Source organism: Malania oleifera, chromosome 3 (assembly GCF_029873635.1).
Source record: "Malania oleifera isolate guangnan ecotype guangnan chromosome 3, ASM2987363v1, whole genome shotgun sequence".
Lineage (NCBI taxonomy): Eukaryota > Viridiplantae > Streptophyta > Magnoliopsida > Santalales > Ximeniaceae > Malania > Malania oleifera.
The window spans coordinates 10,417,313-10,443,933 of NC_080419.1; the positions used below are offsets into that span (position 1 = coordinate 10,417,313).

The following is a 26,621-nucleotide window of genomic DNA, read 5'->3' on the forward strand; positions in this document are numbered from 1 at the left end:
TAATTTATTTCTTCTTACATCATCTTTCTCTGGAGAAAACTCCCCCCGAAAACCTGAACCCCTGAAACCTCTCATAGAAGGACTACTCTCCGTGGGATGAACCAACTCCAGTTCATCTTTTTCCATCAACTGGTTGTGCAAGAATTGACACTTGATGCTACTGCAGATCATTTCCCTCTGCAGTTCGGCTCCATATACGACCAGGCTACTTTGTTCAATGCAGTCCACTTGACCAATTTTTGAAATTCAAAAGAGCAATACACAATTAATGATATCTTTTTCCATCAATTGGTTGTACAAGAATTGGCACTTGATATTGCTTATATAAAGTAAATCTTATGAAAAATCTACATTAAGCAATAAGAGTATAAATTACAAAAAAAGAAAACTGCTACAGAATGACAGAAGCAAGAAAATTCACTAAAAGCAGCTTCTTCTTCTTTTTTGAGTAACGTTGGGTGTCCTTTGCCGGCATCTACCAGCTTCTTCTTGAATGCCTCCATGATGGCCAAGATTGTAAAGGAATGAACACTTGGAAAATCATAACTGGCTGCTTGTATTTCCATGCTTTCTTATCCTCCTTTCAATCAAACAGAGCATCTAAGAAAGTATAAACATTTCACGGAGACACGTAATGGAAAGAACTGAAGCTACTACGAGGTTGTTGCAATCTTCTTGCCCTCGGCTTCTGCCATCCTAGTCTTTCCAGGAACTCCTCAATCAACCTGTAAAATCAAAAGCAGAACAGTTAAGAGGGGATATGAGGTGAACAATCAACAGATTGCAAAGTTTGAACTCACATGCTGCAGATAGCTTTCTGTGAAGATGCCAGCTCTCGGTCTGGAAATGAATCCTCCAATCGAAAACTCAACCAAACATAGAGATCCAAGACCTTGAGTAGTAAATTGTAGTACCATGATAGGGAAAGCAAAAAAAAAAAAAAATGTTAGCGGCAAAGCACAACTACAGAGACTAACCCCTGTTTCAAAGAAACCACATTCATTTAAGCCTCTATTTTATTTTCACAATGAATATAAAGTTGCCAGCTAGAAAACAGTCCAGCCAGAGGGAAAAAGGGAGGGGGGTAGAAATATTGGCCCTTTCATTTGCTAGCATGCGTTGCCTATCCAACACAAACAGGTTTTGCGATTTTCCCAGAACAGAAAAAAAGAGATGCAGTGGAAAGAGTTTGATTTTTCATAATATGCAAGGATCACTGTATATGTCATATTCCTCTGTTAGGGATATGAGCTCAGCATGGTCATGTTGCAGATGCCTTTACGGGGAGAATGCAATAACATGCAAGGATTGATGTCATTCAATCTGCTCCAACATTATCCACTCCAATATACTAGTTTAATCTTCCACGAGTATCATTCAGATCAATATATAATAATATGCATTTTTTTCACTGTTGAGGTAAACTAAGAAATACATGTAAACGTGAAATGGAAGACTATAACTAGTCAAAATTGCTTCATATTGCTCCAAGGGGATGATGAGGACAACATCTAACCTTGTGAATGGATTCAAGCTCCTTAACGGCCTTTTGTGTTTTCGGCACTTGAAGGGTTCCTGGGGTAAATATTTCCCGAAGCCGAACAATGCCTCTCTTCGCATAATTTTGTGCAAACTTGTACATTACAACAGGTTGGTCAATACTTTCCCCAATGACAAACAAAAATATCTATGCATAGTCAAGAACTAAATATAAATCTCACCTGGGTAAGACCTTGAGAAGAAATGTCATCATTCATGTCAACTGGACTGCACATAACAAATATAACCACTTAAAAATTAAGTGATATATGTATCTGTGCACACAATGTATGTTATGTATGCATGTATGTACATAGAAAAACTGTCATAACCAAATGGGATATCACAAAAAAAATGCCCCTAAGTGTACATCAAACACTAAGTCCCTGTTGGGAACTTGAAAAATATTAGGGAAAGGAAAGGAAAGGAAAATACAAAGGAATCCACTTTTTCATGTTTAGTCATCAAGGAAAATGAGAAAGGAAATTGAAAATATACCAAGTCAATCAACAAAAATTTGATTATACACATCACTACCACTTAATTTTTCAAAAAAAAAAAATAATCATATTAAAATAATGTTTTATTTTTAATAGTAGTTAATATAAAGGAAAATGAATTTCCTTCTTATTTTCCTTTCCTTTCCCCAAACAAAATCCTTAATCCAAAAGAACCCTAAACAGGGATGGAAACTGTTAAAGTTTGATATACATTGTTAGTCCACAACCTAATAGCTTAAGATTTTAGGTGAAGTGGTAATCTAACATGGTATCGGAGCTGGTTATCAGGAGGTCCTGGGTTCTAGTCTTATTGTCTGTGTTTATTATGTGGTATTTAAAAAATTATTATATTCCCTATAATAGGTGATATTAGTGCGTTGCGTATTTATCTCTCCATGTGTTGTCCGGCTGCACGTGTGAGGAAGTGTTAAAAGCTTGATATACATTGTTGGTCCACAACCTAATAGCTTAAGCTTTTAGGTGAAGTGGCAATCTAACAGAAACAATGACTATTGGCAATACTAATAAGAACACTACTAGCTTGTAAAAGGCATCTGCAACATGACCATGCCTGGAAAACAGTCTAACAGAACAAGTACAAATACTTTAAAGTACATATTCAAATTTTGATTCAGTTAATACAGAAGGTGGAATTAGCTTAGAAGATTGAGGCTTTTTGAGTGATCCCTCAAAAAACAAAAAATCAAAGGAAAAAGTAAAAATAATTAAGTTGCATCGATGCATAAGCCAGAATAACATGTACTCACATTGATATCATGCATTGAGATTATTTAAACTTCCTCTCTTCAATCAACATTTGAAAGAAGCAAAAATATGGACACGAGACATGTGAATCCCTGAGTTCAAGTGCACCAAATTTGGCCAATAATTTAGGGATGGAGAATATATTTTTCTCCCATCCTCTCCCCTCCCAAAAATAAAAAATAAAAAAATAGAACACTTCTCCCAACCAAAAAGAAGAATGGAGATTTTACCTAATACAGAAAAGGTACTTCTCCTGCAATCTGAGGGGCAACTCATCAATAACAGCTGCAACTTTCTAGTGTCATTACAGTGTAATCAGCCTTAAAATCACAATAGATAACATAGGAATATAAAAATAAAATGAACAATAAGGGTAATCTTCGTACAACAAAGCAGAACAATGAAATGATATACTTGAGACTGATGAGGAAAGAAAGCATAATGAAGAAAGGATAAAAAATTATACCAACACTTCTTCGCAATTAGCAATGAAATAGTTAGCAGATAACTTTGCATTCTCAAGGAAATGCTCCTGCAAAGGAAGGGAAAAGGTTCTTAGATTGTTACTGAAACATAGGCGGGAGGGAACGGCTGGTGAATAGAATCATTCCTATCTAAAATAAAACATGAAGGCTGTATTCCAACATTGTTTTGGAAATTTTGCCTATTTTGGTCATCTAAAACCTATTCTGTGAAAATTTATCATATTTCAAAAATCAAATTTTGAGCATAATGAATTTATGTTAAGAAGGACAACAAGAAAGAACAAGAAATCATAATACAGAGAATTTCCCAAAGCTTACTGTTTAACAAAACTATAAACCAGGCAGACAAAAGGAGAAGTGTGATCGCTCCAACATTCAATGATCCCAAGAAAAAAATACTTACAGTGGAAGTGATTGAATCAGATGGTAATAGCATCGCTCCACATAGATTTCTCAGATCATCTGAGGTTTTCCAAAACATCTATTGGCAGAATCCTCTTTAACATTATTATGGGAATCACCTTGAGGCTCTAAGCCTCTGTAGAGTAATTGAAAAACCAACCAAGGCTCTCATTAGTCATTATCCATTCATCTGGGAATGTGACTGAAATTTCCAAGTTAAGAGCCTAACTTGGTGGCCTAAACATGCTTTGTGCGGCACATGTTCAGAAGGTGCAGTGAGCAATTCCTCCTCCATATTCTTACATGAGTTATTCCAATAAAAGTAGCCCAACCATGCAAAAATGTCTTCATGCATATGCCCAATAATTTGACTCCTCTCAGGCTTAACTTGGCTTCCAGGACAATTGATTGGACCCAAATCTGATATAACTTGGTTGGGTGTAAATTCGCTTAACAAATTCTGAAAATCCTAGGATTTGAGAAATCATTCCAATTATTCTGTAGCAGAGATTAACTTAGAAAGGACAGTTATAAAAGAATAGGAGAGAGAACTGAGTGAGAGAAACAGAGAGCAGAAGAGAAGAAGGAGAGAAGAAAAACTATTGCAGGGAAGAACAGGGGATTAGAAACATAACAGGGAGAGAGAGATGGGAAGAGGAGATTAGAACAGAAAATAGGGCAGAGAAAAACATGAAGGGGAGAGAGGGAGAATAGATGCGAGGGAAAGAGGGAGAGAGGCTGCTGTGAGAGAGAAAGATTAACATGGAACTCAATCAATCATCAAAAGCTCGTTAACCTTACATCATAACCCTACTGCCTATATTTATAGACAACTAAGAAACCCTAAAGATAAAATTATAAAATTACACAATCACACAAAAAATTGAAAATTGCAAAATAACCCAAGGTAACTAAAAATTACTGAAATAAATATCTCTAAGCTAATATAAAATCCTTAATTCCTTAAATCTATGTCTCCTAAAAAACGGTTTAAAAGGCGGCAATAGCAGACATTAGTCAGTGGAATAAATGCAGTGACACTAAAAACCAATTCTAGAAATACAAAGTTGAAAATAATCATTAAATATCAGTGTTGAGTAACATGAGATTCATCAGAATTTGTGCTAGTCCACCTCAGCTGCCACAGGTAGAAATTAAGGATAATGTTGCTTCCAATATAAGTCTGGTGGCTAAGAAGAAGATATGCACATAGAATGATATGTGATCATAAGATTCCAATTATAACGAATAATACTGTAAAGAAACAAGGAGATGTGCTATGATCCGTAGCTCCAAACATGAATCCATCACAAAAGTGGGATGCAGGCATGCAACACAATTGCCCATGCACACACATATATAGTCAATCACCAAGTACAAGAATTTTTAACTACGAATTACACCTTCAGCAATGTAAGAATTGCTACCCTTACAATGCTTAAGAACCTCACATGTCCTTTCGTCTCCTGCAATATAAGTGAACTGTGGAGTTCATTAATGCTTTCAAATTGTTCCATCCACAACATGCTCCAATTAGAATTCTACTTTTATCTCTTTAAGAAAATAACTATTGAGTCATGAACGTATGATATCCTAAATTTCACGATATGAAAGATGCGTGAAAAGGCATGTCTGAGGCTCTAAGCAGCAGCAGGTTCAGTACAACACAAAGAAGTCTCCGTCTAGTCTCAAATGAAGTTATTAAGAGGTTTAAAAAATATTATTCTTAACAAAGTGTTATTCACTTTCTCCTGCTCACCTGTGGTGAGTGGTCTACACACTTCATGCTGACATCAACTTCTCAAATACTGGGCTATTTGTTCTAAACAACCCTCTTACACTAAGCCAAAATGATCCCCCTTTGACGGTTTAGCATAATTCAATTCAAATGCATATGTGCATTAAAAAACAGCCTAAAACATACACATACAAGACATGTAAAAAGATACATAAACATTTATAATAAATGCCATCAAATGAATAAAAACAAGAAATGTAAATAGATACATAAACAGATAGCACATATCGAAGTAGAAAAGATACATAGGAAGGAAGCGGCTCACCAATATCTGATGGATGCCATTTTTTGGATGTAAACGTGAATACATGAACAATAGATCAAAGGTAGGGAATAACCCAGCGCGCTGCATTACAAGTACATTGTCTTACTAAGAATAAGTATGGCTTTTAAACCAAAATCTAGAGTTTGCTGCAGCTTATCACATCAGTTGTGAAAATTTGAGATATTTATGTGCAGGTTTGAAAGAACCAAGTAGGATAAAATGCAAATTATATACAGCATCAAATTTGATGATAAGAAAATCACCTCTAGAGTGGGAGATGGGGATTTTAAAGATGAATGCAGTAGGGGTAGATCCTCCACATCTATACAAGTCACTTCTCCAACAGGAAATTTAGATCCATATCTACCAGCTCTCCCTGAATGCATAACCAACAAAGCCATCTTAATCATCTATATAAAGCCAAAATGCATACACCTTACTGGGGGGAATTCATAATTAACCACTCATCTGAAAAAAAATTTACAGGAGTTGATAGGCAAAACAGCTGCATGACAGACAATAACACAACATAGTAGTGTGTTCTTGAATTGCAGCAAATTAACATGAAAAGCATATGCTCCGTCTATTACCCTTTTTTTGTCATCAACAAAACATGAAGACTAACAAACCAAAAACTTTTTGGAGCAAGCACCCAATAGTTTCATGACTTTTATTAATTGTAATATAAAACCCTTGGATATAAATATATGGTCCTTCCCTACATCTAATAAAATACAGTAATCAGAATTTTCTGCCTAATTTTACTTTCAACAGTTGGTCCCCCCCCCCCCCCTCTCTTTTTTTCAGTTTATTTTTCAACACCTTGTGCCAACTGTATGTCCTCAAACAAGGTCTACAAGCAACCTCCACCACCCCACTAAAAAAATAAAATAAAAGGGGGGAACACAAAAGAACAGGTTTCTAGATGACAAAACAGCTACCCAAAAAGGCCATTTGTCTTGTGCCAACATATTCATGCACCACCGATACTTGGGGGCTCAAAAGAACTTCTCTATCTTAGAGGCTTGTGGCTCCAAATCCTTTCAGAATTATGGGAAAACATTTGCAATAAAACATGAAAGGAGTTTGAAAACCTAATATAAACAAAACACTCTCATCGGGCTTTTCATCTTATAGCTCACTTCAAGGTGCCAGACACTAAATTTTTGAATGGCAGAACAGCACAAAGAACATGCTTCTAATATAAGCATAGAACAATTATTGAACATCCAGAGTATGGACAGCATTTAAGAGATTATATTCCTCCTTAAGTCTGGATATTGAAAATTTACCCCATTTTGCTAGCATAATTATCTGCAGCATGTAAGAAATCCTAATAGCCTTAATTCTCCTGACATTGCAACATTAATCCTGTTTTGCTAAGGTAAAGACAAACATGCTTATTTTCAGGACTTGGATGAAAGAAGAATTAAACCGCCTCTTCACAAAACTCAATTTTCAAAGTATGCAAATACGATTGGTAAAAACTGAATTTAAAACTGTTACAGAGAAGATCAACATTGGAGAATGAAATTCAGCTCAAGAACAATTGGAGATTCTCCAATTATAAGATTTGAAGAAACTTAAAAGAGGAAGTACAACAAAATGAAAGCAAAACCTAAACAATGCAAATAATAGAAGGCACCTGCAATTTGTTTGATCTCAGGTACAGCGAGCTCCCGCATCTCAGTACCATCAAATTTTTCCAGTGTAGAAAATATAATTCTGGAAATGTTAAGATTGAGACCCATCCCAATAGCATCACTAGCTACAAGAACATCAAACTCGCTGCTGACATCATTGAACATTGTAGCCTGTAATCCTAAACTACAAATTAACTTAGCCAATCCTTGCTAAAAAAACAACAATAATATGAAGGGAACCAAGAATGACTAAGGGGCTGTTTGGTATCACTGTCAAAAATTATGAAAACAAAAACCAGAAACGAAAACTAAAAACCAAAAACAGAAACTAAAAGCCAAAAACTAGCAACTTGTTTGGTTAATATTTGTAGAACTAAAACAAATTTAAAAACTTCATTAAACAAATGCTCATTTTTTTTCCTTGAATCAAATAAACATTACAAAATATGATTAAAATAATAAAATTAGTAAAAATACTATAAAAAATTATAATTATTTTACTTAATTATTATATATTTTGAAATCCATTGTACAAGAACAATCTTATTGTATATGACAATTGAAATATAGTAAATATTTTGTAAATGACTTTTATTATTTTTTAGATTTTTTGAAAATTTATAGGAATTTTTTTATTTTAATTTTATTTTAAATTCATATGATCATTTTATTTTTATTTTAATTAAATAGTATGGATAAAATGAATGATTTAATCCAAAAAAGTTAATTTTGGATAGTAAAAAATTTCAAGCTACAATTTGCCAAAACAACTGAAAACTATAAAATTTAGTTTTCAATTTTTTTACAAACAGCTAAAAACCATCAACGGAAATAGAAAACAGACAATATAAACAAACACATTTTCATAATCTGTTTCTTCACTGTAGAGAAACGAAAAGAGAAAAATGAAAACAGAAACAATATCAAACAGGCCCTAATAAAATGGCAGGCACTTCCCAAGATATCTAAAGGCATGCAATATAGATAAATATTTCATATGTTCCCACATAGCCCTAGTGGGGAGGGAGATTAAATAAGAATGATCAAAACCACTGGAAGAAATGGACAGAGTAAAGAGACATTGCAAACCAAGGCAAAAAAGTTAAAAGATGTTGGTTCAAACAACTTCTTTTCAGAGAGTTAGCATAAATATAGCAGAATGAAATCAGGTTCCCTAAAAGAAAGGAGGAATTGCTACCTGTCTTGTTCGAGTCTCTGGTGGCAGTGAGCCATAAACGACAGAGCAAAGATGCTTTCCACCATTTTCAATTTCCCTCTAACAATTTAACAAATATAAAAAACAGTTAGACCAATTAACCCACTAATGATGATCATATTGCATCATATAGGCATTAATACACAGTTTTAAACAAGTGTCTGCCCATGGTACCAACATCTAAGGATCATGAATCAGAATAGGTGGAATGGGAGTAGATATGCTGTGCAACACTTTTGCTAGAACACGACAACTAATTGGGCTACCATGTCAAAACATAATTTTACTGGCAACCTGATTACATTATCTCTTTTCTAAAACTTTCTAAAAATTATTAGGTTTCCACCCATTTTGACACTTTGACCCAATTAAAAGAAAAATAAACAAAAAAATAAGTTTTTATAGATTGCCAAATTTAGCGCAACACCATGGTCTAAACTTTTAATTGCATGACAATATGTGTTTGGAACAACAACAACAAAACCAAGCCTTGGTCCCACTAGGTGGGGTCGACTATATGACTCCTTTTCCGCAATTTATGTAATCATGGACACAATTTGTGTTTGGAACATTAAGAAAAATCAATTGACTCATTACGATAGTTTTGTTAGGGTGTCCCCGGGTGTCACAGTCCGACTATTTTCACACCCTTGTGAAGGGCCGTGGGGCACTAGCTAAAACACTCTTGTTTAACTATCCAGCCTATCATTCACCAACATTCATCCACGAAGCACTTTCATTGACATTCATTCAAATAGAAGCGGAAACAGTAATCAATTCATGAAAGTCGTGGTAAGCAAGCAGTAAACATTGAAGCAAACGTAATTCATTAACAAATCCTCCGTTGACATGGTGTACTTAGTGAGGGAGGCAAGTAGGCTAAGCACGTTGACAATTGCTAGTAAGTTTTACAATGATTGATGAACACTCACCCTCCCCTAAAGAGGGTTTTTATGTAATTATCATCCTGACACTAGGAAACATCAAAGTGACCGAGGAGTCAAACTGCCTTATTTGGCTTACAAAGACTCTACTAGCAGAAAATAACCCTACACTAGTATTTACATGATGGAAACTCATCCCAAGTACACGAGATAAGCGGTCACAGGCAAACATAATGCCCTGAACAAGCTTAGCTCGTGACACCGGGCCACAAGGCTCCCCTCTTTGCAAGTTTAGGGGTAGGGTCATCAGAGAGTATGCAACTTTACACCTTTTTTATGAGGAAAGGCTGTTTCCTTGGACTCGAACTTTTGAGCAACCGGTCACAAAGGAGCAACCTTATCACTGATCCAAGGCCCACCCTCTACCATTATATTAATGCTCCCATAAATCACAATGTATGTGCTTTGTTACTCAAAATCACAGATTTAAAAAATTAAACCTACACTAATGTTATTTTGAAGTAAGGAATTCAAAAGAACAGACAAATACGGTTCAATTGTTAAACCAACCAAGTAAAACTTAACTCCTGGTTAATCTGTAGCCAAGATAGAATAAGGTTGAATTTAATTCAACCATTCCTCCTCCCCCCCCCCCCCCCCTTCAATTTAGGTACTTATTGATATAAAAAATAAGAGTGCCCTTCCAAATAACTTTCTATTCCAAACCAAGAAAATTTTCCTGCCTCCACAGATCAGACAAGTCATACAACTCAAATCATGCCAACCAAATTGGTAGCTCAATAGCACAGAGGTTATGTTATCCAATTTTCTGGAGAGGCATAATACCAAACCAAAGAGTTGAACTGGTCCAGCTTCTAAAAATTGCTTTGTTGGAACATAAAGAATTGAAATCAATTTAAAATTATAAAGGACTGGCAGTCCGACCTGGTTCGACTTGAACAGCGGACACCAAGCCAATCTGGTCACCACCCAGAAATCAGAGTCGGATTGAAACGGTGTCGACCCAGGTGACCTGGTCAGAACTGCCATGAACCAGGCTTACAGCTCACTGGCAGGTGAAACCCACCACTTCACAAAAAAAAAGCATATAAGAGCAAGAGCTTGCAGCAGGCGGAGCTCAAATCTAGGACTCCATCTCATACAAAGTGAGAAGCTATTAATTGAAAATCATTTTTATTCGACTCTTTAACAACAACAAACAACTAACCTGTAAATGGATTAAGTAAAAAAGAAAATTTTTTTTAAAGTAAAAATTTTCTTTTTGTTTGACTAATAGTAATAGTGATACTACTAATATGTAAAAATGGGTTAAGCATATTTTTTAAAATAATTAAATTCACTTTTTTGTTTGATTAGTAATAGTAATAGTAGTAGTAGTGGTAGCAGCAGCAGTAGCAGTAGTATTCAAGAATATTTTAAAAAAACAGAAAAAGTACAGATATTTTATCTAAATTATTTCTAGTAATTATTCATTTTATTTTTCTAGTAGATAATTATAACCAACATCATTATAATTTCGTTTTTTTAATAAATAAATAGAATTTATGGAAAAGGCATCAAAGGGATGCCGGCCTGAGATACAAAGATCAATCACCCTGAAGGATGTCACAAAGATCAAAGATTACATTAAAATCATTTACAGCAATCCACTATGCCAACTAGTAATTGCCGTTAATCACAGCTGTTTGCTTATCCGAAGCACTGAGGTTGAGTTATTAATCATTATCCTGCTCCTCTCTTTCCTGAAGCACCAGAAAATTGTGAGGGGAACAAGAGACAAAGCCTTTCTTTTCTCTTTTGTTGCCCAAATCCCTCTCCAGGCCCAGAGTTCCCCACTAACAGAGTTGGTAATAATCGACTGTTGTCCCCTCAAATTCAGAGCCAAACATCTTTATAGTATTATCTCTAACAAATGTAATTTTTTTTTACCAAACTCTAATGAATGTAAATTACCATTGTAAAATACATACATGTGTACATGCATTCACGTATACAGACATACACACACATATATATACACAATGTTCACGTCATTGGTTCAACCACCAATTTCAACCACTGAATGCTCCAATGCCCTCACTGGGTTGATCATTGGTCCAGGTTTACCAACTGGTCCAATGCCCTTGTTGGGTTGACAATTGGTCCAAGTTTTTAAACCATGCATACTAAAGATTTGTCTAGATAGAGCCCCTTGTTTGCAGGCTCACAGCAAACACATCAAAACGTTTGAAATTTCAAGCAAGAAAAGATAAATCATGGAAGGAGTGACTGGTGATATCCTCTAAAAATGGGAGGGAAAAAGAAAAAGAACACCAGAAATAGAAATTAAAGTAGCCTCGAAATAAATGCCCACCTTTAATCTGTATATCTCATGCCGTGAAAACGTTACAATGCAATCGCCTTTTCGAATATTAGAAAAGGATCCCAGAGGAAACTTCAATGGAACTAAAGGTGAGAGTCTTTCATAGGATTGGATCTACAAAAAATGCAACAAAGGAGATGTTTACATCATAAACCATAATAAATAAATAAATAAATAATAAGCACAACCAAACAAGCACAAAAACATCCATGTGACAAATTATTGGTCAATTATAAACAAAATGAATATTCAGATTTAACTACTAAAAAGCAACTTTCATATTTATCGATTCATCTACAAAAATGTTCTAAAAAAATACAATGTTGATGGCAAAGCATTTAGTCAGTCATAAAAATTAAAAGAACCAAGAATTTTTTAAAAAAAACAAAAACATCCGAGTTTGGGAATGTTAAGTTAAACTATTTTTACATACGTATATAGATTTGTATATATATTTGTATGTGTATATATATACGAGACACGTTGTTGCCATTTTCCAACAGCAAATTCACGGTGTTAGAGCAAACTAGATACAGTTTGCAAGAACTAATAGTATAACAACAAAACAAACAAGAAAATCAAGCCTTAGTCCCACTAAGTGGGGTCGGCTATACGAATCCTTTTCCGCCAATTTATGCGATCATAGACCATTTCTTTTTATAGATTCAAGGATATTAAATTCTTACTCACTATTTCCTCCCAAGTTATTTTAGGTCTACCCCTACCCCTTCTACTGCCCCCCGAAGTAACTAAGTCACTCTTCCTCACAGGTGCACTATAAGGCTTACGTTGCAAGTGTCCATACCATCTGAGTCGTCCCTCCCTTATCTTATCTTCTATAGGAGCTACACCTAACTTACTACAAATATGTTCATTCCTTAATTTATCTTTCAATATTATACCACTCATCCATCTAAGCATTCTCATCTCGGCAACCTTTACTTTTTGGATATTATGTTTCTTCGTCGCCCAACATTCCAATCCATATAGCATAACTGGTCTTATAGCTGTCTTATAAAACTTCCCTTTCAATTTTAAGTGTATTCTATGATCACATAGCACACTTGAAGCACTTCTCCATTTTACCCATCCTGCTTTAACTCTATGCATTACATCATCTTCAATTTCTCCTTCAACTTGCATAATAGATCCAAGGTATCGAAATCTACAAGTGCTATTATTTCTTCATCATCAAGTTTAACTTTGTCTCCAATATTCCTCCTATCATTACTAAAATTACATTTCATATATTCCGTTTTATTTCTACTTATCCTAAAACCTCTAGATTCCAAAACTTCTCTCCATAATTCTAACTCAGCCTCTACTTCGTCCCTAGTTTCGTCAATTAATACAATATCATCTGCAGACAACATACACCATGGAACCTCCTTTTGAATACTCTTAGTCAATTGGTCCATCACTAAAGCAAAAAGATAAGGACTCAAAGCAGATCCTTGATGTACACCTATGGTAATTGGAAATTCTCTAGTTTCTCCATCTATAGTCCTTACACTAGTCATTACTCCATCGTACATATCCTTAATGACATCGGTATACTTACAACATACACCTTTTTTTTCTAAAACCCACCATAGAACTTCTCTAGGTATCCTATATCATATGCTTTCTCAAGGTCAATAAATATCATATGCAAGTCCCTCTTCTTTTCCCTAAACTTTTCCATTAATTTTCTTTAAAGATAAATAGCTTTTGTGGTAGATCTCCCAGGCATAAAACCAAATTAATTTTCTGAGATCTTCGTTTTTAACCTTAATCTTTGTTCAACTACTCTTTCCCATACTTTCATCGTATGACTTATAAGTTTAATTCCACGATAGTTATTACAATTTTGAATATCTCCTTTATTTTTGTATATAGGTATTAAAGTGCTTTTCCTCCATTCATCTGGCATTTTCGTAGTTTTTACAATTGTATTAAATAAATTAGTTAACCATATAATTCTGTTATCACCCAAGCATTTCCAAACTTCAATTGGGATGTTATCTGGTCCCATAGCTTTCCCATTTTTTATCTTTTTTAGTGCAAACTTAACTTCGTTAACTCTAATTTTACGAATAAATCTTATATTTTTAGTCTTTTCCTCATTTGACAATTCTAAGTTTAAGTCTTCTATTTGGTTTTCGTTAAACAACTTCTTAAAGTAACTTCGTCATCTTTCTTTAATATCTTCGTCCTTAACCAAGACAATATCATCCTCACTTTTTATACATTTTACATTTCCTAAGTCTTTGCTCAATTGACTAATAGTATGATAAAAAAAAAAATAGGTGAACTTCTACAAACCAAAAATACAGAGACCTAATAACACAAGCAATGGATGGGTTTGATTCTTCATCATTCCCAATAATACAGATCTTTATGATATGAAAAGCAGAGTCCACATCGAGAAACAAAAAGGAAACATGGGTTAATGTATATATTGCAATGAAGAAAAGTCGTCACTATAATGCATTGCAAAAGAAAAACTTGAATGTTTTAGACATTCACAACCGCTCATGAAGTTTTCCTCTACCTCAAAATTTTAAGGATTATTCCTTTCTAGAAACCAAATGAATTTGTGCTAATGCATACACGAGGAAGGTATTAAAAAAAAGAAAGACGAAATTTGATCAAAAATGAAAATATTGGACACAAAGAAAAATGATGATGGATTAGTCTTCACACGCATGAGAATTACAATAAGAACATAATAATCTTTGATTCCCCCTAAGATTCTTCATAAGAAAAGAAACAAGCAAACAATATATTACATTCAGGCCCCCACCTTCCATGCTTCCTGTCATTGCATGTGATGCAAATTACTGAAGGCAAACATGCATGGGCATATGAACAAGATATAAAAACACTAAATATACCCTTTCTAAATAGGAAAGAAATGTTACAATAAAATTAACATGATGGAAAAGTGCCGCAGTTTTAAATGTTCCTCCACAAAATTAAATAAGACGCAACCTAAGCAAACATACATCACAAGAAGCTCATTACATTGACACAATCTCCGGTCACTTTAAGCATTTCCTGGATGAGAGGAACAGAAGCTGGATCCCCACACAGGTGAAGTTCATCAGCAGAAATTCCTAATAAGGCACGTGTAAATGAAAAACCCCTTGTCTTACAGCCTAACATCTGAAAAAAAGAAGAGAGATAGAAACACAATAAGCATCACATAAGAATGATGATGAAAAGTTAATCCCATAGAAATGGTTTCCAAATAAGTCAAGCAGCAGAAAAAAGTGAACAAAGAAGAATGTGACAAAACTAACAATGAGAATAAATGTAAAATTCATTAAAAGAAGAAAAGAAGTTGAATTTTGCACATTGTAAAAAGGCAGAAATTCATCCGCCTTGAAATAGAAGCTTTAAGTACTCTAATTAGGAGCACCTTATCAAACCATACTACCATCCGACATGTCTGTTCTCTTCAACACCAGTTCAACTGCTACAAGCTCACAAGAAACAGAAAAGGCTAGACACACGCTGTTGAAAATATTCAAATAAGCTGCACAAAATAATTTGCAAAATTCTGATTTTTACTCTTCTTTAATAGGAGTAATGCAAAATTTGTTTTAATTGATGATTGGAAACCTGGGATGGCTGGGGCCCTTAACCTCCTTACCAAACCTGGAATGAGCTAAAAGCACCTGCCAACCGGCATGGGGTAATCCTTGGCTATTCCTGTGGGAATCAAACCTACGATCTCTTGCAGCCCCTTGCTTGCCCTAACACTAGATTGCACCCGCAATTGAGCACAAATTTTTTCATCAACAGAGTTAAAATGAAGTCTTTTATGGAGTAAGAACCTATCTCAGCATTCCACCACTTCAACTGGCATGGATGAAAAACCTCTTGTAAAGAAGCAATGGAAAGGAATCCTCACTATCCTTCTGTACTTTTGAAAGATAATGAAATGCATCGTCTTATGGTAATAAAATTTCAACAGATGAGGCACAACAGTCATTCATCTTTCATTTCTTTTAAGGCTACAGCCTCAATCCAGTTCACATGCACTCCTTTCACTTTATTTTTAAGCAAATGAAAGGAACTTTTTCCTCCATCTTTTTTAGCAGCATATAAGCTTGGGTCCATGCACTATTAAAGATTTAAGCCAATAGCTGAGTTTAACTTATAAGAAAAAGGCAACACACACTGACGGAAGGTTGTTTGGAGTACTAGTAAGTGTCAATAAAATCAGAAAAATGTAGGTTCCCATTTTTCAAAATACAGAAAGGGAGGGGGAGAAATCCCTGTTATCTCTTTCAGCCTCTGAGGAGTTTCACAATGGAGATTGAAAATAATAATAAAAAATAATGGTATCATTCCAATTAAGTTTTATTCTAAGAGTTTCAGCTGGAAAGGAAGATCCGGCATAATACAACCGCTATAAGGAGAAACTTCAGTAACTTGAAGATGAATCAGTTAATGAATTTGATTGGATTTCTTCATAAAAATGGGGCAGAAGGGACGGTAGAGGTAGAACAGTCTGGTCTCATGCAAAATCAGGACAATTTTACAGTAAAATCCTACTACTTTCTGCTCCATGGAAAGGAGGTAGAAGGAAACAAAAGTTTTCCTTGGAAAGCCTTTTGGAAATCTAAGACCCCTTTCAATGTCTCTTTTGCTGCTTTGGAAACATCTTGGACAGAATTCTTGAGCTTTTACCAAAATAGAATTTTAGGAAATAGAAAACACAAAATTAGGGTGCTCTTCAAACAATGGTGGAGTTGTCGCTTCAAGATGCAAAAAAAATGAAGATGCAGACACATTAAATGCCGTCCAATAACTTATGACAAACGGGACTTGGCCTCCCCCTCCCCCCCTCCCACGGGACCCCTGCCTAAGTGCACAAAAATGCAGAAGAGGAGGGAGTAATGTGATCAAATAATGTAAGTTTTCTTTGTAGGATGTGAGGATTTTTACTTTTTAAAGAGTAATTATATGGAAATTAAATACAAATGCAGGGTTATTGATGATAGTTATTTAATAAAAGTACTTCCTCTCACTAATTAAATAAATAATAACACTTTCTGTTATATACATATATATATATATATATATATCAAAAGATAAATTAATCAAATAAATCATTAAAATAAGGGGTAAGTGTGTGTGTATATTTATGTAACTTTAAATATATCATATAATAATAATAGTAACAATATGTATATATACAATATGTCTATGCGTATATATAATAAATATATATAATATATAGTAATAGTAATAAACAAGTACATACAATAATAATAAGGTTTATGCATATAAATTACTGTGATTGGACAATGGGAGTTAAAAAAAAAAAATTGTGGTTAAGGGTTGGGGTTGGGGGTTGGGAGTTGGAAGTTGGTAAGATTTTAAGAATTGAAGAAGGCTGGATGAATGTGGGTGCAATGTCCAACTGTCCAAGTGTTTTGCCTATCCGAGTGCTGAAAAATCAGACTACTTTAAGTCTTGAAGACTCGACAACTTTATTACATATTAGTCCTTATACTTTCAATTGGTAGATTTAAAGACTTGTGGTTATCAAATTATGCAAATAAAGTTCATTCAAAGAGCTCACAAGCCTTCTTTCTTTATTGGACCATCATGTTCCCACCATTCATGACAGAAGAGCATGGGAGGGTGATCCCTCAGGTACATTCACTTGTAAATTCTTTCTATCCCACCTTTTAAAACCACTCTCCCACAACATTTTTTCCTTGGAACCACATTCTTTGGAGGGTTAGGGTCCCCAGGAAGGTCCAGGCTTTTGGTTGGACCCTGATCCTGGAAAGGATTAACAGGCAGAATTGCTTCAGAGGAGGAGGCCCCATAAAGCACTGTGTCCTAAAATGTGTTTCATGTGTTACGCAAGCAACGAACAATTTGCCCATATTTTTGTGCATTGCAGGGTAGCATCGGAGCTCCGGAGTACAATGTTCTCTCCGCAGGGGAACAGTGGGTGATCCTGAGAAAAGTGGGAGACTCATTATTGGTCAACTTCTGGGGTTTTGGAAACAATAGGAAATAAAGAGCTCTTTGAATATATGCCTAAAGCAATCTTCCTTAGTATAAAGATCATTAAAGATTGAAATTTCCTCCACCATCAATAATGAGGATCTCTAATGACCCCCTCCCCCAAAAAAAAAAAGATAAAATAAAAACAAACGAAACAAAAAAGGAAGATATCAATACCCTAATCAAATTTGATCTTATCTTCTCATTAGCTAACCCACTGAAGAATCTACAACTAAAATCACCCTTCCTAATCCACTCAAATTTAATATTTTGCCTCCAACTCCTCACTTCCTTAGAAATCACATAATCCAATTCATCAAAAGACCAATGTCCCTAAAAATACCTGACCTTCCTAACCCTAATCTCACCCCAACATACGCCCCTCAACCTCAGCCCTAGCATAATTGTTGTTTTTTATCAGCAAAAGGAAAAGTATTCATTAGAAGAGCACCAAAGGGAGGCAACCATTACACTAGTCATATACAGGATCAGAAGTGAATGAAGTAGGAATTTGTCAACGAAGCTTAGAGAAGAATGATGATTTAATAAAATCTCCTAGCAGCCAAAAATGATGTAAAAGTAGTTCTCTTTAAGGATCTCCACAGATGCTTCATTCCCTTTGAAAGCCCTCAAGCCGCTCTCTCTAAATGATCCAAGACAGCACCAAAAGGGTTGCATACCACTCTTGCGCCAATGGAATCCTGTCCTTTTTCACATTACTTAATCCTTTTCTACATTGCTATCATGTTTTAACAGCTAAGCGTCTCATGTTCATCTTTTCTTACGTTGCTTGGACTTGTGTCAATTTGGAACGAGCCATTGGAGTTCTTGAATAGCATTGAATTTGTCTATCAAAGTTTGAAGTTGTTTTTAAGAAAAAATGAGGTTTCGGAAGTTTTGGTGAGGCTCAAAGTTTACAGTACTGTGCATTCGCAGTTATTTGATCTGTGCATCTGTTGCACAGTTAGAGAGGGAAGCTAGAATTTTTTAGGATCAATTTCTACCTCTGCATTTATTGCAGGATAAAGTTGTTTTTCTGATATTTTTTGTGGGTTTCTAGTCGAGGGGCTATTAAAGGGTTGGCTCTTGTCGACATTCACAAGATTGGAGAGCTCTAGTTTGATAATTTCTGTAGACTAGGCATCACTCTAAATGTTAAATGCCTTCATTTGCTTACAGTTTGCCCTAATTTTATAAATCCTGAACGTAAAAACCATGCCCATAAACCCTAGGTTTCTAGCAGCTACCTAAATGATATATTCTAGCTCTAGCAAAGGTGGAAGAAATGGAGTACTGACTTGGCATTGTAGTAAGCAACTGATTTTGAAGTCATTAATGAGATGAACAAGGAGAGAAGATTTTCTGCTAACATCATCTAGCATAACTTGAATAGTAAACTTAATTGCAAAAAATTAGTAAATAAAACACTAATTGCATAAATGAAATAGGGACTCATACAGGATATGCTTAAAAGTATAGGGACTGACTTATGAATTAACCTGTTTAGAAAAATTAAGTAAATAAATAAATCTTCACTTCACCTTAAAGCCACAGGTGTTTCTATCAATTCGTAGTGCAAGGCTTTTATTTCATCAGCAGCTAACAATTCCTTCTTTGTAAACTTAGGCTTCTAAAAGAAAAATTAAACATAAACATCTTATGATGACTAACAAGTGGGCATAACTTCAAGAAAAAGGATTTTGACTACAAACAACCTGTATATCTGTATATACCATATATCCATACATCAAGCTGAGTTTAAACAGGAAACAATGCACAAAATAAGGCCTGACTACCCAATTCCACCAGCCATTCCATCTTGTTATATTGCTCATGGGACAGATTTGTTCCCAGAGCCAGTAGTAGCAAGCAGTGGGACAAGCCACTGTAGAGCTCGTTTGTATTGTTTTGAATCCATATAATGGAAATTACACGGACATATTTCCTCTGATTGGCATGCTACTAAACATATATATAAATTATCAAGTCAAGTTTGGTGATGGTGATACACACGTGTATATATATATATGCACTCTGCACATTGCCTTCAATCATCCAAAAAAGGAGAGAAGGATTCATATACCTGACCCTATTTAGTGGGATTTGAGGCCTAGCTGCTGGTTTAATTGTTGTCATGTTCGTACTTATTTTAAATACAATTGTTTTTTATCTGACTGTTCTCACAATATATCTTTAAATTTTAGCATTTTAAACCAAATGCTTAAGGACCATGCTATTGTCTTTTATATGTACTAATTTCTCATTTTCAAGCATTTTATAAAGCTCAATGTAATAAAGCGAACAATTCTTATGACCTCATTGACATAGAATGCCAAGCAAACATGTATATAACTTATCAGATAAAAATTAAAATTTTAGATAAATTGACACACCTGAATTTCATCAATAACAGCACATTGATAATCAGAGGTTACATCTGCCATTTCAACTGTTACAGCTTTGTGCTTTGCACCATCAACTTCCTCTTTCTCTTGTCCTGTGATCAAATCACAAGGAACTTTTGCCCTGTTCAACCGTTTTGCCACCTCCCATGCTAAAAGTCTTAGAGGGCCACAATATATACCTATGAGTCAAACAACAAAGGAAATATTTAATATTTTTGCCAGGCCTTCCACCTTAATTGTTTTCCTACATTAGTTATATATAATAATAAGAAAAAAGAAGAATTAACAATATAGAGTGTACCAGAAGAACTTGATTCTAGCTGCTTCAAAGCATGATATGTTTTGCCACTGTTTGTAGGACCTACATGGAGAATAACTTTCCGATTCTTCCTTCGAGCATTTGGATACCATGTATGAGGAGAACTGCATTAGAAAAACATCATCATAAAGAACAGAACCAGATCATGGCACATATTCTAGATTACAATTGCAACATGAAAATGACTACCAAATTTAGCATAAACAACTCCATCTGGAGATGAAAAATTATACAAAAATACGAATTCTTTTTTTTTTTGTTCGGGTGTTGGAGACAAAATATAAAAACAGATATTCAATTATCCAAATTGAGAAGAGTTAACACCCAAAATTGAAGGTTTAAGGCCAAACAAAAAATAAAGCAACATTCACCTCGCAAATCCTCTTACAAACCACCATAAATAAAACAAAAAAAAAAAAAAAAAAGCCACGGATAATAAAAAAGCTTGAAATGAACACTATCTTATCTTCCATGTAGTTATGAAGGCACAAAAACATTTCTAAGAATGGAATATGAAACAAAAAGAAATTGGCATTTTTTTCACAAAGTAATGCTAATAAAACATAGAAACAACACCATTTTTTTAAATCATGGAAATGAACCAGCACATCATAAAATTTCTCAATTCAAAGGAAATTAAGCAATAAGACTCATTTTTTCAAACATATCTCGTCATCACAATCCAAACATATTGAAAACTAGGGCGTGTTTGGTATCATTTCTATTTTAAATTTTCTATTTTCGTTTATGTACAGTAAGAAACAGATTATAAAACGCTTTTGTTTTTACGTTGTCAGTTTTCTATTTTTGTTGACAGTTTTCTGTTATTTGTGAAAAAAAACTAAAAAACCAGATTTTATGGTTTTTGGCGACCTGTTGGCAGAATAATTTCGTGCCCAAAATTAAAATTTTTGGATTAAATCATTATTTTTTATCTATATTTTTAATTAAAACTAAAATAAAATGATCGTACGAACTTAAAATATAATTAAAATAAAAATGCCCATAAATTTAAAAAAAATATTTAAAATTAATTTACAAAATATTTTTACCTTATTTCAATTGTCACAAACAATAAAATTGTTCTTTTAAAGTGAATTTTGAAATATAATAATTTAGTGAAATAATTATAATAATTTTTATTTTTATTATAGCATTTTTAATGTATATTACTTTGTACTTTTATTATTTCAATAATATTTTGTAACTGTTATTTGATTCAAGGACAAAAACGAACATTTGTTCAATCTAGTTTTCGATTTTTAGTTTTTGTCTTTGGTTTTTAGTTTTTGCTTCTGATTTTCGTTTTTATAATTTTTGACAGTGATGCCAAACGGCCCCTAAGGACCTGTTCAGTTATGAAAAACCATTTTCAATTTCCATTTCCATTTTAATAAAACATTACAAGAACGCCCCCTTATTTTGCAATTCCAACTTTTGATGAGAAAGCTGGAAACAATAAAAAAACGAAGCACCAGAACTGAACATACTCTGAACCATTGCATGATTTGCAAACTTCAATCAGAAACTTATCTTACGTTAGATCTGTAAAATCAAAATTCGAAGCACGAGTGGAACTACTGAATCGTCTTAAGCTATAACAAATTTTAATTAAAGTTCCCAACTTCAATTCCAAGTGCTGCTGAAGGGGCTTCATCTTATCTGCAGAGAGAGAGAGAGATCAACATAAGAAAAAAAATAAGTCCAACCAAAATTTTAATAAAACGACCAAAATACAGGCTAGTTTATTACATTGCTTGCATAGGCTTTAAAGTCACTAAACTACTAATTAAACCATTTATATCTTTGTTTACATCAGTAAGGACATAAAGACATGACAAAGTTACAGCCAAGGATTCATATCATATGGATATAACAAGGTTTTTTATGCTCTAACTGACACAACCCCTCCTCTTCTATTTGTGCTTGATAAAGTTGGAGTGAGACAGTAAGAGGGGAAGGGTAGCCCTAAAATAACTTGGACTGAGGCAATAAATGAAGACTTGACAATTAGAGATTAATGAGGGGAAGGGGTAAACCTGGAGAACTTGGACTAAGGTGATAAAGAAAGACTTGACAGCACTCAACTCTCACAGGATATGCACTAAAAGTGTCGGGGGTATTTCTCATGCAAATTCATAATACAATTACAGAAAACAAGCATGCAACTACAGGTCAGATGTACATGAAACAACTACTTACTGATGCTACTCAGACAAGTGCACACCAACATGTCCATCCAAGGTTGACTTTATTAACTATATTTAAGTCTTCTGTTATTTTCTGTGAAAAACCAAGTATCAAATAATGGTAAAGGAAAAACATAACTCCAAGAATTTGCTGCAACAGAAGCATCTGAGAGTAGAAATTAGAAAGTGGGCTCACCTGTTTACACAATAGCAGGGATAACCTATCTAATCTATAAGAGTAAAATTAGACACGAAATCTAAGATGGAACATCAAAAAATAATGCCACAGAATAGGACCCAGGACCAAAATCCAAAACAAGCCACTACCCCCCCTCCAACCCCTTTCCACCAGGCATTGTTAGAATATTCTCGAATCCTCATCTAATAGCTTAAGCTTTAAGGTTAAATGATTTTTCACTACAATGTTAGAGCATACTCGAGTAAAAAGGTCAGGAGTTTAAATCCTAGGTTCACGGGTGCCCCCGTAACCCCATTCTTATAATTAAATTTCAGCACAAGGTAAAATGACGAGCGAGTACTTTGTCCACAGTTAACAAGCCAAAGGAGCTTGCACGTGAGGGTACATGTTAGACAACTATTGGACCCTCATCTAACAACTTAAACTTTTAGATTGAGTGGTTTCTCCAATAAACACAAAGTGTGCATCTCCAAAAGCTTCAAACTTTTCTTTTTCATGACTTCGATAAAGAATGAAGAGTTGGTGCACTAGTCCATATATAAATAGACACCTTCCTAGATTCACACTTTCAAACCTAGATATGCTTAGCCAAATTTATCCCCAACTTAGTCAAAACTTCATGTCTTCCACCAAACAAAAAATGCACAGTAAAATCTCCTGTATATATTATGAATAGTTAGTCTCTTCTTTATCCTGGGTTTAAGTTGCATCAAAGGGCAGCCAAGACGTCCACAGTTAAGTCCTCTAACCCCCCTAACAATGAGGGAGAAATGCTTCAGGGCTACAAGGCCCCTAACATCAATCATTAGTTTCGGTTAATGCAGACTTGTAAAACTATAAGCCTATAACAACAATAGAATATGTTTACACTTCCATGCAAAAGAAAAGCAATAAGTTGCCTCCCACTAACAAAGAACAACAACCACCACCGCCGCCACCACCTAATCTTAGGTCCTAATGGGGTCAGCTATATGAAGCCTTCTTTGCCATTCCTCAAAAGTTAAGTTGGAGTGCCGTCAAATCCTTATTACTATCTCAGTACAATTATTCTGCATGTACCCATTCCCCTCCTATAGCCTCTTAACATCAACTGAATTCCTCTCTCAGTCTCCCTAGAGTGCTACATGGTCTACATCACAAGTGCTCAAACCTCTAGTTCTTAACCTCCTTGCATTTATATTCTTTCAGGTGCAACACCCAACTTATTACAACAATATGCTCATTTCTTACTTTATCTCCTAGAGTTATATCTCTCATTCATCTTAACATTCTAATTTCTGCAACATTTGCATTTTAGATTTATTGTTTCATCGATGCACATTCAGATTCGTATGATAATTGACATCCTCACCTTCTACTACACAAAAAATACTATCATGCATCAATTAAAAGCTCAAGAGCGTAAAAATGATGGAGAACAAAAAAAAAAAGAACACACACACGCACCTCAAGATACACAGAAGATAAATCACTGAAGTGTAATTTATTTACACTCAAAACCTACACGCAATATATCCATAATATGTTGAAACAGCTATCTATATTATACAGTATTCATTCCTCTCAATACTCGTTTTTGTCCACACCACCACTCTCTCGGTATCCTCCTTTTAACTCACCTTCTGAGTAAAAATAAATTATTAACTAAGTCCTCCTCTTTTGATATGGGTACTTTCGAGTAGCCACTGGTTCAAGCTTTCATCTCCGAAAACAGTTTATAATAGCCGCCTGCGGACCCTTTGAGATATATATATATATAATGTCAAAGGGTATATATATATATAAGAGAGAGAGAGAGAGAGAGAAACCCATTCCCTTCCATTGCAATTTACTAATTCGAGCAACGAAATTCATGAATGCATAAGCATAATAAGAGTCAAACCTAAAGGCAACAAGGGCTTGAGGGGCAAACCTTGGGGAGGGCGATAACCGCCTGGGGACGACGAGAGTCTCCGGAGCAGAAGCGAAGAGGCCATATTTGTATTGAGAAATTGCAGCCGATATTCTTAAAACAAAAACAATAAAACATTGAAAACGAAAGTAAGAATCACGCAAGCAGGACCAGATTCGGAGGAAAACAAGCGGAGGATCGAAAACTCGGAGCCCGAATCCGCCACCGCAACCACTTGAACTGCGACACTCATTCTCGACGCTTCGTGCCGTCTACTGCAATGGGCCAACTAGGATTAGCGGGTCATTGTGCATTGTGCATGTGCGTGCAGTTCGCAGGGGTGAACGAACAAAAAGATTACGTCTTTGTAATTAGAAAAAAGTGTAAAACTGAAAGACACTCGAATAATTTCTGACTATTAATAAAAAAATATTGTGAAAATATAATTTTGTTTACAAAACAAACTCTTAATCAATAGTTAGCTTCACATTAAAATATAATTTACATGATTAATAAAATGACATTTTTTTTCCTTTTTATTTAATTAACAAAAATATATATTCTATTTCATATTGAATTAAGGAAGCATGATGAGTACTTAGTTAAACTTTTTTTTTGAAAAATTATATTATCATAGACTTGAGAAGAGTTAGATCTTGTTCAATGCATGCAATAATTATAATCATTTAACTTTCAAAATTTTTTGAGTTTATATTAAAAAGTTGAAAAATATTTTTTATTATTTTCTATATTTTATATAAAACTAAAAAAATTAAAATAAAAGGACATTTTCATATTTATTTAAAAAATTAAAAATAATAAATAAATAATATTTTTCATAACCAAATAAGTTCTCATTGATGTGTTTAGCAATCCATATCTCATTAAGATATAGGATCAGCAACTAGAAGTTTAGAACAATATTACATATCATTAGACATTTGGTATTGTCCTTTGTAACCTTTAAAAAATTTGATGGACAATAGGTCACATTTATACTCATGCAATGGTTAATTGGATAAAAGACAATTAGACTGCATAAAACTTAGTAAAAAAAAAAAACCATAAACATCCTTTCAAAATTTTCACTAAACTTTTCATAAATGTAAAAACTCGAATCCGAAAGGATTTCTATATATAAATTTTCAGCAAAAGCAAATAAAACTCAATTATTATTTAATATTATCAGAGCACTAATTGATCCCATTACATCAATATCTTTCATATCAATAAAAAAAAACATTTAAAACTTAACATTACATCAATATTTATTCTAACAACTCTTTCAAATCTTCGTCCATGCATTTGCTACTCCTGATTTCTTGTATGTTTCTCAAAGTTATCTAAAATGTAAAATAATGATTGGGGTGAGACGACTTTCAATAAGTAAATAAAATTATTATTAGTATGTAGCCAAAATAAACTTTCATAATATTATAATTTTGTAAAATAATATTTAATGTTGAAACTTCGAGATTGTGTTTAAAATAAATGTAAATTTAAAATTTTCTATATAAAACTATAGTAGTAAAATTTTAATAAATATACACTGTAACTGTTAAATCGAGTTTGTTTAACTTTAAAAATGTAACTATAATACTTAATTATATATATGTATACTTTTCCTTATATGTTTCCTTCGGATCATCATTTATGCACAAAAATGGTTATGTTCACATCAACATATATTTTTCCTTCAAATTATTAATAGCTCTGTACACGT

At 34.1% G+C, this 26,621-nt stretch overlaps 1 protein-coding gene across 2 annotated transcripts; it reads right to left on the minus strand.

Annotated features, from left to right (window-relative positions):
* Nucleotides 1–236: 236 nt before the first annotated feature.
* On the minus strand, nt 237–25,289 carry LOC131152077 (ATP-dependent RNA helicase SUV3, mitochondrial). Of its 2 annotated transcripts, none has more exons than XM_058103694.1 (16): nt 24,920–25,289; nt 22,158–22,281; nt 20,602–20,723; nt 20,289–20,479; nt 14,887–15,027; nt 11,872–11,994; nt 8,596–8,673; nt 7,400–7,568; nt 6,018–6,130; nt 5,755–5,835; nt 3,271–3,336; nt 3,035–3,099; nt 1,722–1,767; nt 1,517–1,633; nt 801–892; nt 237–725 (listed from the first exon to the last, which is right to left on the minus strand). In XM_058103694.1, the coding sequence occupies exons 1-16, from the start codon at nt 24,981–24,983 to the stop codon at nt 620–622; spliced, it is 1,698 nt and encodes a 565-aa protein (XP_057959677.1). In that variant the 5' UTR covers nt 24,984–25,289; the 3' UTR covers nt 237–619. The 2 variants fall into 2 exon arrangements, with proteins under 2 accessions (XP_057959677.1, XP_057959678.1); XM_058103695.1 differs by lacking the exon at nt 24,920–25,289 and adding an exon at nt 22,822–22,902.
* Between the last annotated feature and the right edge of the window lie 1,332 nt (nt 25,290–26,621).

Excerpts from the sequence above, each read along its gene's own strand:
- LOC131152077 (XM_058103694.1), bottom strand. The coding sequence starts at position 24,983 with ATGGCCTCTTCGCTTCTGCTCCGGAGACTCTCGTCGTCCCCAGGCGGT. Across the intron at positions 8,674-11,871 it reads ATGAGATATACAGATTAAAG|AGGGAAATTGAAAATGGTGG; the intron begins GTGGGCATTTAT and ends TTAAATTGTTAG. Across the intron at positions 1,634-1,721 it reads CTTCTCAAGGTCTTACCCAG|TTTGCACAAAATTATGCGAA; the intron begins GTGAGATTTATA and ends GTAATGTACAAG.